The sequence below is a fragment of the Eriocheir sinensis genome, chromosome 64, assembly GCF_024679095.1.
Source record: "Eriocheir sinensis breed Jianghai 21 chromosome 64, ASM2467909v1, whole genome shotgun sequence".
Classification (NCBI taxonomy): domain Eukaryota; kingdom Metazoa; phylum Arthropoda; class Malacostraca; order Decapoda; family Varunidae; genus Eriocheir; species Eriocheir sinensis.
In genome coordinates, this window is record NC_066572.1 from 8,195,995 (window position 1) to 8,210,856 (window position 14,862).

At 46.8% G+C, this 14,862-nt stretch overlaps 1 protein-coding gene across 1 annotated transcript in view; it reads left to right on the top strand.

Annotated features, from left to right (window-relative positions):
* The window catches only part of LOC126987374 (probable inactive protein kinase DDB_G0270444), a 107,371-nt gene extending 94,669 nt beyond the window's left edge, over nucleotides 1-12,702 (top strand). The window contains exons 4-8 of the mRNA XM_050844359.1: nucleotides 3,350-3,579; nucleotides 7,318-7,509; nucleotides 8,691-8,853; nucleotides 12,017-12,382; nucleotides 12,543-12,702. Coding sequence (XP_050700316.1) covers nucleotides 3,350-3,579; nucleotides 7,318-7,509; nucleotides 8,691-8,853; nucleotides 12,017-12,097 — 666 coding nt within the window. The 3' untranslated portion in view covers nucleotides 12,098-12,382; nucleotides 12,543-12,702. The remainder of the gene's footprint in view (nucleotides 1-3,349; nucleotides 3,580-7,317; nucleotides 7,510-8,690; nucleotides 8,854-12,016; nucleotides 12,383-12,542) is intronic.
* The last annotated feature ends 2,160 nt before the right edge of the window (nucleotides 12,703-14,862 follow it).

Sequence of the window (14,862 nt, forward strand, 5' to 3'; positions counted from 1 at the left end):
TAAAGAAGGTGACAGCTGAGTGTTGTCGAAGAATAGGGGATAGGTGTTTGGAAGATTGTGTTGAATTGATTGGTGGAGAAATTGAGTTTTTGAGGCATTGAAGGACACAAGGTTCCTTTTACCCCAATCAGAAATGATAGCAAGGTCTGAGGTTAAGCGTTCTGCAGCCCCCAGTCTGGAGTCATGTACTACCTGTTGTGATGGTCTTCTGTTGAAAGAAGTTGAATAATGCAGAGTGGAGTTGTCAGCGTATGAGTGGACAGGACAGTTTGTTATGGAAAGAAGATCATTGATGAATAACAGGAAGAGAGTGGGTGATAGGACAGAGCCCTGTGGAACACCACTGTCGAGAGATCTAGGGGAAGAACAGTGAATCCAAGATGGCCAGGCTAGGGACACAGAGTGATATCATCCTTCTCTTATGGAAGCAAGACAAGCACTGAGTCCCAAACGGCAACCCTGAGCCAGCCAGCCTTGAGGTGCCGTGATGTCTCGTGACGTGGCAGTCACTGATTTGCCTGAGTGACTGTGGGCGAAGCTTCAGGGTATCTCCAGTACATAGTACCAGCCCCTAAACACAGTGTAATAAACTATACCGCCCGTATATACCCGCCCTCTGAAACAATAGAAAACTTCACGTACACCCGGACGTGACGGTACATCATAGTGCATCCCCTATCACGTGACGGTGCTGAAGGGGTTAAACCGCAAAAGTTTTTCTCGGGAGATCCCCCGTAACGCAAAAGTCTGGAAAATACACTTTGAAACTGAGAAAAAGTCATAAAAGATGTTTTATAGGAAATTTTCTAGGGTGTTGCATTTGGCGGGAATTTCAAGATTCCCCCAAATTTCCAACTTTTTACTGGTGCGACATACAGGAAAATTTATTGAAGTTGCTCATTTTATGACGATGGAGTCTGAAAAATATAGTTTTTAATCTTTGACCCAGAAATTTGCTGCCTACAAAGCCAAAGTTGAAGTGAAACTCAAAAGAATATTTTTTGTAGTTTTTTTCATTCTGGAAAGAATCTCATTGAACAAAAGTTTTAGAAAGTCATCCGTATAACTCCACTGTGAAATCAGATTATGATTTGGACTGACTGTTTGGCTGGAATTCCATGATTCCTAAAAGAGTCCTACTTCCGCTTCCCTCTCCTCTGAACACTCTTGTGAACAAGATATTGGTTCATCTAGAACACCATGTATATCAGTGGAGGTGTCAAGACTACGCTCAGCATGCACACAACGAACAGAAACTGAAGGAAGACCATCAAAATAGATCATCTGAGGGAACATAATTGCTCTGCAGACGCCATGATGCGTAGACAGGAACTGTAGGCTATTTTTAGCACAGAGTCGTGGTATTACCAGGGTAAGGGACAAAATAGGTGCCAGTTAGTCAGTTAGCATCAACAGACATAGTTACGCGAGCCCTTTAGATTCCAGATAGCTTCTTGCTCTCCGGCACTGCATGGTGTCATGCTCGTTGCCCGCGTCTGAAAGAACTATATGACGCCAGCGGCATCATCGTTATTAAGGGCTTAAACTTAACCCTCTCGCGCACGATGACACATTTTGCGTCATCAAGGCTAAAAGGTCCTGGCGCACGATGGCACAAAATGCGTCATAAACTTAAAAAATAGATTAAAAATTCAGTTTTCGGTGAAAACGCATCAAATTTGGGAGCGTCATTTGTTGGGATAAGTTTCTTAATGGTAACATATGGCAACCTTTCTAAGGAGCGTAGATGAGGAGCTTTGAGCGATTTTTAGTTTTCTACTCTTCCAGGAGAGGAAAAAATAAAGTTTTCTCGGTGTAACTTGGGAACTAATAGGCATATGAGGATTTTGAAGATACCATGAGAATCCTCACGAAATTCTGCTTCGAAACTTATATTCAGCTAAAAAAGTTGGCCCACAAAACTTTGAGCTAGCGAGTGGGGAAGAGTTGGTACTTAGGATTTGTTGTCCACAATACCCTATACAGACACTTGAAACAAGTCTGTATTGTTTATATATTATATTTTCCTCTATTTTTATTTGCGCATCTTCTAGTACAAGTCTTTAAGAAGCCATTGATACCAAATTTATTGGGGTACGATATATCTGTGAGGGTAAAATACGACCGGGAATGCAGAGTATCGCGGGGGCAAAAAAAGGCCGGTCGGGCCTGAGAAATGCATGGTGAGTGGAATAGAAACTTATTGGAAACTTACGGTGCGCGAGAGGGTTAAGATTTAACTGGAAACTTCATATCTCCTCTAGCTAAATCAGCTTCCTCGAGGTTGGGCGTTCTGTATCGTCTCCACCAATATTTTCATTCTGACTGCTAACTGCATGCCCCCCCCCCCCCCCCTCCCATGGCCCAGCTACACTTATCCCTATTTCATCCAAATTCCTCATGCAAGAGTTAATGAGCATCTTCATTCTTTCATTTGCTGATAAACTGGAACAGCCTTCCATTGTCTGTGTTTCATCCTGTCTGTGACTTGTACTCTTTCAAGAGGAGAGTATCAAGACACCAGCCATACTTGACATTTTCTGGCCCCTCATTCTTTTCCTTTTACTGGAGCAGTGCCCAGCAGGCTTTTGTTGTTGTTCTTTGCCCTTGAGCAGCCTCCCATGCTGTACACAAGAAAATGGATTTCTCTTTTTAACCCGGTAGCAGCGGGGATCATGTTTCTTAATGGTCCCTCTAAGCGAGAAAATGAGAAAAATCACCCTCACACAAACCATTTCATAATATATATCAAAGCATTTGTGATCAGATTATGTATCATTATTTTGGGGTTTATATCATGGCACAAATTTGTCCTGTCGCTGCTACCGGGTTAATTGCACCTTGTTGGTTGTGGTTCTGAAGGTTCCAGTGAGTTGTGGCACTGTTCTGTGTTTGTGTCATGCATGTGCCTCCTGTATTATCCACAGTATTAGACTATTAACGAGAATACTGCAGACTGTACCACCAGTGATCTTACTTCACTATGAGACAGACACACCTCCCACCTTCCTGTCCCACCATCTCTTTGTCATGTGAACCACTCACTTCTTGCTACCAATTTCTCCTTTTTCCCGGTGATCTGTGTGTCTGTCTGCCTTGTGGAACTTCCTCCAAGGGGTTGGCCACAGAGAAAATGTCTCCAGCTCTGTCAACTCTCTCCCTCCATTACTTGTCCATTGATCCATTGCACCCTTGATGTCCTCTCCATATACACACTTGACAAAGTCATCCTCTTTCAGTCACACCAGGCATCTCAACCATCTCAGAATGCCTTGCTTCACCCATCAACCACTCAATTTACCATAAGCCAGAAATTTGTCCCCAAGGCATGATGTCCCTTGTTCACCAGGCTGGCAGTGAGAAGCAGAGGCTGGAGGGCCTTGTGATCCAGGCCAGCGAGGAACAGGAGATCAAGAAGAGGGACGAGAAGTTGGCAGTGCTCAAGGAGGACAACCAGAAGAAGAAGGATCATCTGGCCCAGCTGCAGCAGAGAGCCAGCTTCATCAATACAACCAAGGAGAAACTGGACAAGCTCATAGCAATGCTGCAAGAGATCCAGCAGGAAAAGTCAAAGGAGAAGTAAGTGAGGTCTATATTTACAATTGTTTGTTTCATTTGCTTTGTTTTCAGATTTCCTTCTCTGCCAGAATGGGAAGAATGGAGTCGTCCTTCTTTTTCTTTGATCGCCTCCTGGATTGAGGTCGATGGCATTTATGAACCTTCTCCAGGTAGTTGTGTCCATTGCATTGCCCTTTGCTGCTCTCATTCCTTGTACCTCCCTCTGAAGTCCTTGCCTCTGCTGTGCTCTGCCCAGCCATCCTCTTCCTCAACAGCTGCTTCCTGCCCTTGTTGTAGCCTCCTTGTCTCCTCTCTCACCACAACAAACTCATTCAGAATCAGAGTAAAACCATTAAACTAATAGTCATTCACCATGGCTTCCAGACTTTTACTCCTAGTTGTTTATGCAGGGAGGGGAGGGAAAAGAGGCAGAAAAGGTTATGAAATGAACCTCCTAATGTCCTTGCAGTCAGGGAGAAGAATTGTGTTTATAAATTCAGAATAAATTTCAGAATCTACATGATGAGGATGAAGGATGTACAGAGGAAGCAAATGGTATGCTGACTAAACTATACTGGAAGCAGCACTAGAAATAGGAACACTATGACCTGCCCAGGCAAGACTGTTATGCTGGGATCACACATGTGATTTTGCCTCTGCGACTCGCTGCGATTCTGAAAATGGAAAACAGCGGTGAAATCACAATCTACTACGCTCTCGCTGCAACAGTTGTAACAGGAATTGCAGGGAGTCTTTCTGAAGCATAGCAGAGTCGCCACGTATCGTGGGTGATTGCACGATGCGGCCACTGCTGCGATTTGTTTTGGGATGTTCGTAACAGATCGCAACTGCCTCTGTGATTCCCATATCGCTCAACTCAACGCAGCGTGATCGCAGTGTGAACGCAGTGAAAGCTCAGCACATGACTCGGCAGCAATATTGCTGCAATGATTGCAGTGCTCGCGACAAATCGTTGGCAAATCTAGCAACTTTCTCATCGCAAGATGTGGCGACGAGGTATCGCAACGACATCTCCTATAAATAAACTGGGCGAGCGACGCTCCCTCGCTGAGACTCCACACTGCCGTGCTCCGGTGACGACTGCCTCTCCCTCTGGCAACCACCACTCCCAACCACAGCGTGCCACACAACGTCTTGTCTCCTTCAGGACGCCTACATCATGCCGAAGGAGAAGAAGGACAGCAGCCCCTCCCAGAAGACTAAGAAGACCAAAGTCTCACCACCAGCCCCCACACCTACCAATCCACCAAGGCCCTAACCACCGCCATCATCGTCAACATCGTTTAACACACCCTCAACACTTGACGACCAGCCTGCTATGGAAGTAATGGAGAATCCACAAGAGGTGATACATGCGCTGGCAGCTCCTCCACCCCCACCAGTGCCTGTTTTACAGGAACAAAAGTCTGATCCGGAGTGGCTGTCCAACCAGATAGTGAGGAGGAGGGCGCCGACAAAGAAGAAGAAGAATCAGAGGGCCAGGCGGCATGTGAAATGAGGAGGAGACTGCTGTCCCTGCCGGCAGGGGTTGAGAGGGAGCTGGGGGGGAATGGTTGCAGGAAAACACTTTCCTGTATGACCAGGGGCTGGCAGACTACAAGAACACTGTAAAAAAAAAAAAAAAAAAAAAAAAAAAGGAGTTTTAAAAGAAGAGGCCTCCTCCCTCAACCCACCCCAACAGGTGGTTAGGATTAACCCCTTCACTACAGCCGGGCCAAAACCGCGCCCCGCCAGATCCGGGATCGCCAAGCCAAATTTCAAATGTTGCTTTTGAATATAACAAGTTTTCAGCCATGAACTCAACATAGTCATCATGTATTATATATGAAAACATGCAGAATTAAATGGTGCACATAAAGAAACACAAATTAATTGATGATTTTGAGATGTAAGCATAAATATAGAGATAAAATAACTCGTACATTGGCTAAAGTGAGCCAGGACGCAGTATGCACGTCCTCAGATATGGTACGGGGCACACAAGGACGCAGTATATGCGTCCTTGTGTTGAAGGGGCTAATTGCAGTACATTGTTGTGAAGTTGAACTGGAAATGAGAGCCAGTCAAGCAGCAGTCTTCATCCACTGCAATAATGGTGCATGCGTCGCAGGTGCTCACGATGTGCTTGCGATGAATCCCTGCATGAGTTTGTGATAATTGCAGTGAGCTGTGACACGCACTCAATCTTTCCTCGCTTCGCCGGCGATGACTGCAAAGGTCTACGACTAATGGAGCGGAGATTGAGCACACGGCGTAATGGATCGCGAGATCTTTCTTGTCGCAACAAATCGCGCTTCTTGGATGGCGAATGAGCTGCGACTCCAACATTTTCGGCATCACAGTGAGTCGCAGAGGCAAAGCCGCAGGTGTGTGATCCCAGCATTAGAGACTTAGACAGAGCTATGGTGCAGAGCTGGCTGGCTGCAGCAGGGCACTCCTGGGACTGGCTCAGACAGACAACCAGGATGGATTGGATGATGGAATATGATGCAGCTTTAACATGTACTTCATACTCTTAACGCATTGCAAACTAATGTATAGTGAATATAAAGCTGCATATTTATAGAATTATATTAATTTCTATGAATTAGAAAAAAATCTAAAGAGAACGACTGAGCCCCAAGTTTGGCGAGGTAAAGGTCATCGTGCACCAAACACCTGAAAGGCTGCACAAGGTGTTACTTTACCCTTGACTTTCCAAGCCACTCCGACTCACTGCTCATAACTGAACACCCGTTTGGAAACTGCAAAGAAAAGCGTGTTTTGATTTCTCTGTGTCGGTGCCCATTTCCATCCCAGGAGTCAGTGCCGCCGGGACTTTCAGATCATCACAGTATCTTCTCCAGGCTCCTCAGACACTGCCAATTTATCAGCCATCTTGAAAATAAGGATAATTTTTTGGTGGGCTGTGCAGTGGCTGCCCTGGCCAGGGTCAAACCTAAGCTAGTGGAGCTGTAGCTGGCATGCCAGCCACACCACAGGGAGACTTGATGAAGGGGCTTACCACAAGTAAGTGTTTTTGGTAAATAGCAGGTCAGCACCATCTTGGCAGTGGGCATGAATAACCAGTAGCAAGAAAGGAAGGAGATAAACAAGAATTTCAATTCAAGGAGACTTTTACAGATTTTACAGCCATTTATTGAGTAAATGTGATTGAAAGTTAGATAAGTTTATAGGCAGGGGCCACAGATGACAGGAATGGGTTGGAAATAGCCGGGTAATTGGAACAGACATTACAGCGATTCATTTAGTTAAAACATGGTTGAAAGTACCAGAACAAGATTGGATAAATTCATGGATGTGGGCCACCGATGGCAGCGATTGGTTTGAAACAGCTTTCTTTGAATTAGGGGCTTCATTTTAACATCTCCGTGGTGCAGTGGTTACTGTGCCTAACTATGAATCTGTGGGCCAGGGTTCAAATGGCAGGCACACAAGGCACCCAGCTGTTCATTCTCTCTTTCGGGCTGGTGGATAAATGGGTACCTGGGGAAACCTTGGTATGGTAAACTGTAAACTTGTATGTCATGCTGACCCTGTGTCTTCTGTTTGTGTTCTCACCCACCTCAGGCTCAAGGGCCACTTGTACAGAGATGAGAACCGTGGCCATGCACAGCTGATGCTCCCAACTTTATTATCCTTAGCCTCCCACAGTCATGTTTTTGATCAGCCTTGTGACAGGCCCAGTAAGAATAAGATGAAGCGTGTGTAAATATTTACCTCAGTGTACCCTGGCAGGGACATCCAGGCAGCCATCCAGAAGAGGGTCTCCCAAGTCACCGAACTTCAGGAGGAGATCAAGGACCAAGAACAGAGTAATCTGCAATTAACTCAGCAGCTCACAGCCTCAGAAACCAAGCTGCAACACATCCACCAGGCGTGGGACCTCAAGCAGGACAGCCTCAACAAAGAGATCAAGGAGCAGAAACAGTAAGCCTTTATGAAGTTTTCAGTATACAAACCATTTTCCTTTTGCATCTATTTCTCTGACACTGTCCCCTCACACAGCCACCCCTGAATGGAGCGCTGTGGCAGAAGAGGCTCCTCCAGGCTTCCTCGTCTTGGCAGGCCCTCTCACCACACATATCTTTTGCCAACCAACCAACCCCCCCCCCCCACACACACACACACACACACACACACACACACACACACACACACACACACACACACACACACACACACACACACACACACTTAACTTTTCTATTGCCATGTCTATCTCCTCTACACTTCCCCTTGTAGGTATGATGTGGTTGTTCCACTTGAATCTTTACTTCCATGCTGGTCACTTCTCTTTCCTCATGAATTGAGATGCCTTTTCCTTACCTCCTTTGTCTCTTCAATCCCTTTAACACGTCCGCTGCGATTGGCACGGATTTGGCTTTCACTGGTAGCCTGGTAACCCATACTCCCAGGTCTTTCCCTGCCTCTGTGGTGGATAGTGGAGTGTTTCCCATGTGGTATCGGTGTGCTGGATATCCCCTCCCAAGGTGCAGGAATACACTCTTATATATTAAATTGTAGCAGCCACTCTTTGTTCCATTTCTGTATCCTGGTGGTGTCTTCTGGCAGGAAATCCACAGTCAAGGGGTTGAGAAGTGCTCCGTTGCTCCCCTTGCTGTACAAGTATCAGTTGTTCCTCTCACAACTTTTTCCAGAGGAGCATTTTGTCCTCCAGATAGGTTTCACCTTCCTGCCAAAAGCAAAGAGCGATGAAGAATTGCACCATTTTATTCCTCGTCATGGCCCGGTGATCCCGTTATTCACGCATGTCTGTGTAAGGTGTAGCAAGTGTTAAGAAAGAACATAAGATTGTCATTTAAGCAATAGTTATGAGGGGTTGTTCCTACCTACACTCAGAATACTGCACTTCCCTACATTGAACTCCATCTGCCATTTATTCGCCCAGTCATACAATCTGTTTAGTTCACCCTGGAGAATACTAGCGTCCTGATCCGACTCAATTACTCTACCGATCCTGGTATCATCTGCAAACTTACTGACATATTTCTCACGATGGCCCGCTGATCATACTGAGGCACCACGGATGTCGGGTGTCCAGCACCCACTCACTGTTGCATAAGGTGAGGCAAGTCTTTTCTCTGCAGGGTTCTCGAGGACCTGGAGCGCAACCAGACGGAGCAGGACATTGTGTGCAAGGAAGTGAGTGATGACGTGGCTGACCTGGACGGGCAGATCAGACAGTCCATGGAGGAGATCCGGAACACCAACATCATGATAAAGAACAACTACAAGCTTATCCTCGATGCTGTATGTACCATTTTACTTATTAATACATTAACTCAAATTCCACTGGTCAGGAAATTCATTGTCGTGCTTTATGCAAACAAGGAATGGAGGCGCAAGGGACAGAGTCAGCTTTGCTCTAGTTTGCACTGGGAAAGTCAAGATACACACCACAGGATGAACAAGAAATATAATGCAAGGGAAAAGTGACCTAGTATGTGGTGTAAGGGACAGAGTCAACTTTGCTCTAGTTTGCACTGGGAAAGTCAAGATACACACCACAGGATGAACAAGAAATATAATGCAAGGGAAAAGTGACCTAGTATGTGGTGTGCCAAGGATGAGTTTTCCTTCGCAACTTGTATCTTGTTCTGCCTGAGATGTGTAGCCTTGCCTCTCCTCGTGCAGACTAGATAGAACTGTCTTTGTCCTCCCAGCGCCTCAGTGATAATGCGTAGCCTACCTTTTCTCATACAAACTAGGAAAAATTGGCTCTGTCCTTCAAGCGCCTCAGTGATACCCCCCAAGACAAGTGTAGCCTGCCTTTCCTCGTGCAGACTAGATAGAACTGTCTTTGTCCCCCTAATGCTGCAGCTGTAACCCCCAAGACAGAAACATAGCCTGCCTTTCCTCGTGCAGACTAGATAGAACTGTCTTTGTCCCCCTAATGCTGCAGCTGTAACCCCCAAGACAGAAACATAGCCTGCCTCTCCTTGTTCAAACTAGATAGAACTGTCTTTGTCCCCCTAATGCTGCAGCTGTAACCCCCAAGACAGAAACATAGCCTGCCTCTCCTCGTGCAGACTAGATAGAACTGTCTTTGTCCCCCTAATGCTGCAGCTGTAGCCCCCAAGACAGAAACATAGCCTGCCTCTCCTTGTGCAGACTAGATAGAACTGTCTTTGTCCCCCTAATGCTGCAGCTGTAACCCCCAAGACAGAAACATAGCCTGCCTCTCCTTGTGCAGACTAGATAGAACTGTCTTTGTCCCCCTAATGCTGCAGCTGTAGCCCCCAAGACAGAAACATAGCCTGCCTCTCCTTGTGCAGACTAGATAGAGCTGGCTTTGTCCCCCTAATGCTGCAGCTGTAACCCCCAAGACAGAAACATAGCCTGCCTCTCCTTGTTCAAACTACATATAATTGGTTTTGTCCCCCTAATGCCACAGCTATAATCCCATAAGACAGGCATCTGAAACTTTAAAAAGTGTTGATCTCTGGCAGACTCTCTGCGTGGGTGCCTGGAACATCCTGATCCCTCTGGAGGATCAGCGACTGCCTCATTTGTCAGCTTGTCTATATTATTTTTTTACAGCAACGGAGGAAGCTCAAGGAAGGGCAAAAATTAAAACAAACAAAAAAATACACTAGGCTAGACACCGCTCCATCCAAGGAAAACAGAACGAGAACCCAGAAGAGACATCAATTTTGGGTGGAACTTGGGTGGAACACAACTCGGGAGGCTGAGAGTGAACATAGTGGGGCTCTGAGATGAGGAGACCTGGTGAGGGAGAGATCAGTAGTGGGCCACAGCGATGGTGCCTGTCTCAAGAGAGTAGCTGTGGCCATTTCTCGCTGACTGCAGTCCTCTGTTGTTGGGGATTATGAGTGTGTGATGCTGGTGATGTTGAAGCACTCCCTGGCCTTCATATCTCTTATTGCAGTGTACACCCCTACTGAGATGTGTGGACTTTAGGAGAAAGAGATGTTCTACGCCAAGCTTGACTCTGTAGTTGACCAGTGCCCCCGACACAACACACTCATTGTCGTGCGTGACTTTAATGCAGTTACTGGCACAGAGAGAGATGGCTGTGTGATATGTGTTGGTCCCCACGGCTCTTGTGCCAGAAACATCAACATTTCACTCCTTCTGAGCTTTGCAAAACCCAGAAGGCTGAGGATTACTGGTTCCTGAGATGCGAGCCTTGCCGCTGGTCTTGGAGCAATACTAGTGGTGTGGCAAAGGAGATTGATCACATCCTTGCTAGTACTTGTTAGAGGATCCTCCAGAAATGTAGGGTTTTACACTGCTGAGTTCATTACAGTTGACCACAGACTTCTTGTTACAAAATTGAGGATATGCTTCAGGTCCATGAAATTCTTGAGATGCAACTCTCTGCAGCCTTATCTTGAGAAGCTCAGAGACCAGGTGTGTGCTCAGGGAGAGAGTGGGCTTTCGTCAATGGGTGGATCAGCATCCGCCACCTGCAACCCAGTAGCTGGAAGCTGCCCAGTTGGAGGGTCTGCCATGTACAGCTGCTCAAAGTACTCAGCCCAACGAGCCCTCTGCCCTTCCACGTCCGACACGAGGCAGCCATCAGCTGTTTGGATAGCGCTCACCTGGGAGGGAGACTTGGAGCAGAGCTTCTTCAGGGCTCGGTAAGCAGGTTGGAAGTCATTCTCATTTAAGTGTCCCTTGACTTCCTCAGCAAGACCCCTGACATACCTCTCCTTGTCTCTCCTCAGGAGAGCTCTGGTCCTACGTGACAGAGCCCTGTAATGGTCCCGATTCCCAGCAAGTGTCTGGCAGCGCGTCTCTCCTCAATATTCTCCAGCACCTCCTCCGAGGCAAACCCACTCCTAGATCTCGGGCGCTTTCCAATACACTCCTTGGCAGCTGGAAGAGTCGCATTTGAAGGTATCCCACAGTTCTACAGGGTTCTCAAGGGAGCCGAGCACATTGAACTGTTTGAGACTGTCACTGCATAGTCTTGAGCACATGCCAAGTCTTTCAGCAGTCTAGAGCAGGGGAGAGACACTGAAAACTGAATGGCCGAAGCCCCCTTATAAAGCCGAAAAGTGCGCCATAGTGGACGCTGATTGGCCGGCTTAACAGCGCACGCTCATTGGCTCTCAGCACTGCAGAAATTTAAAAAGTTGTAAACCGGTCATGTGCCCACAGTCTGCACCGGGGCCACAGAAACGATCCTGGAGCCCTTCGGCAGGCCGCACCTAATGTTGAATGATGTAAAGTCCCGCGAGCCGCACCAAGGGTGCTCGCGGGCCGCGGGTTGGGGACCTATGCTCTAAAGGTTAAAGGTTACCCCTGGCCTGGGTGCATGGGCTGGTGCCCCATCTGTACCACACAGCTGCTCCCAAAACAAGGGTGTGTTGGGATTTCTTAGTAGGTGAATATAGTCAGAGAAGTGGCAGCAAGTCACCTTGTATCAATGTCTGTTTCCTTACAGATGGAGGAAGGCAACGTTGAGCTGATGTCTGCCCTCACTGAGGCCACCAAGTGTGTGGAGGAGTTTAGGTCTGCAGAGTGACTCCAGTCCTCAGGCGGGCCAAGGCTTCAGAGGATGCCAGGCTGAGGATCAATGGGGATTCAGTTCTTACTTCCGGACTTTATATTTTCTAAGGCTTATGGATTTACGCCTTTATATTTCCTAAGGCTTACGGTTATACTATAGTGTTACGTAGTGTTGTCGGGAGCATTTATTGGTGCAGCAGTTACTTGCATCCTGAGTGTTGCAGGGTGTGGCTGTTACTCTGCACTTGTGTACCCAGGCAGGTTTTTACACACCTTTTCAGGCACTTGTGTACCCAGGCAGGTTTTTACACACCTTTTCAGGCACTGGTGTACCCAGGCAGGTTTTTACACACCTTTTCAGGCACTGGTGTACCCAGGCAGGTTTTTACACACCTTTTCAGGCACTGGTGTACCCAGGCAGGTTTTTACACACCTTTTCAGGCACTGGTGTACCCAGGCAGGTTTTTACACACCTTTTCAGGCACTTGTGTACCCAGGCAGGTTTTTACACACCTTTTCAGGCACTTGTGTACCCAGGCAGGTTTTTACACACCTTTTCAGGCACTTGTGTACCCAGGCAGGTTTTTACACACCTTTTCAGGCACTTGTGTACCCAGGCAGGTTTTTACACACCTTTTCAGGCACTTGTGTACCCAGGCAGGTTTTACACACCTGTGCAGGCACTGGTGTACCCATGCAGGTTATTACACACCTTTTCAGGCACTTGTGTACCCAGGCAGGTTTTTACACACCTTTTCAGGCACTTGTGTACCCAGGCAGGTTTTTACACACCTTTTCAGGCAAGGTATTTTGCTTTCATATCTTCACCTTAGTTTCAGGATGTCATTTTCACCTTTTGTAGATTTTTTGTATATTGCAAACATTTATTTTACTAAACTTCTACAAATTTTGGTGATTTTCCTTCCATACTCTGTCTTTCACTACAGTGGTAATATATGTATATCTCCATAGTAAAACTCTAATGCTAATAATTCAGTTTCAATAATGACTCCATGGCTGCCGCGAAATGTGTGTAGTTTTGTTTTCCCTGAACGCTGTTGTAGTCTGAACATTGCCATTGTGGCCTGCCGGGCTGCCGAGGTGATCTCTTCGCTGATTGGACAGCAGCTTGAGGCAGCCTTGCTCCGGCTCATCTTGAGAAACTGGCCCTCCACACTGCATCTTGCCACTTTTTTCTGTAGCTCACACTTCTGCCTTGCAACTCTTACTTGGTGCCTTCTTCAGTGGACGGGAGAATAAGAGTGGACTGTGGATGGCTTGAAAAAACAAATTTTTAACTACAAAATAAGACACTATTTGAAGTCTGTCTCTTATATAAATGTTTCTAGTGCTTTATATTCCTATTTTTCATGAGATTGTTAAGGTAGTGCAAAAATAAACTTGCAGGTTACAGAGATGTTCTGAACACGGTGGCATCACCAGACTTTGAATTCATTGGGAGGGAAGGGAATTGTGCACATTTAAAAAACAACTTGTAGGTGCAGCTCTCAGCATGTCATGTTTGCTTGCTAATGATTTTTTTAATACATTCGTAATTCACTTTTATGCTATTATTAACTGATGAAGAAACTAAATATTGCATTACATAAGTGAGCTACAAAATCAATATCAATGGGGGCATACGCCGGGGGGTGCATCGCCTCGCCCACCCTACGGCGCAGAGCCCAGGGGTCCCTCTGGGTGAGTCTCATGCAGGCCCCCTTCTCATCCCAAGTACCTCCTGGAAGGAACCATCGACTTCCTCTGCGGGCGCCCCCATGGCCTTCCTTCCCTCGTACACTCTTCACAAATTCATTCTCCCCCATTCTCATCATGTGTCCAAACCATCTCAGCGCACCACCCACTCCACCACTCCACACTCCACACTCCACTCCCTTCACTGTCAACCCATACCAAACCCCTCACACACACTTCCATTACTTCCTCCATGCCATCCTGACACACCACACGCACCTCTTGTACAACTCATTTCCACTGCACGTATTCTTGATTGCTGCGCTGCACTCCATGTCCACGTCTCTGATGCATGCGACAGAGTTGGCAGGATAATACTGTTCCTTGTTCCCCTCTTTACCGCCATGCTCACACTTCTTCCTCTCACAACTCTCCCCAATGCACCCACCACCTGTCTGCCCTTCACTGCTCTTTCCCTCACCTCACCTTCCATGCTTACATACAACTGTCCCTAAATATTTCACCTCAGTCACCTCCTCCATTCTCTCCTCCCCTAACCTTATCCTACACTTTGTTGTGCTCTTTGCTCTAACTCTGTATGGCTTTGCAAAATCAATGTCCTGTTCTCTCGCCCTCTCAAATACCATAACCTTGCGCTTTCCAGCATTCACTCAGCTTCCTCCTCTTACACACCCTGTCAAATGCATCCACTATCCTCTGTAGTGTCCCCTCATTCTCTGCCAACAGTACTGTATCATCTGAAAACAGGTCCGCCACCAATGACTCCTCTGTACCTCTCACTTTCTGCCTTGTACCAAGTTCCCCCACTCTGGCTTTCATTTCTCTCACAGAACCGCCCATGTACAGTGACGTTCTTCATCCTCTCATTTAAAACCCTGCCATACACTTTTCCTGCCACTCTGAGTAGACTTATTCCCCTGTAACTATTAGTCACCTCTGCTTCCTTTCCCTTTGTACAGCAGCACAACACTAGCCTTTCTTCAACCCTCAGGCACCTCACCCTGTTCCTGTTCCTGTTACATATCCATAATATCCATTCCACAACTACACCTCCTCCATACTTCA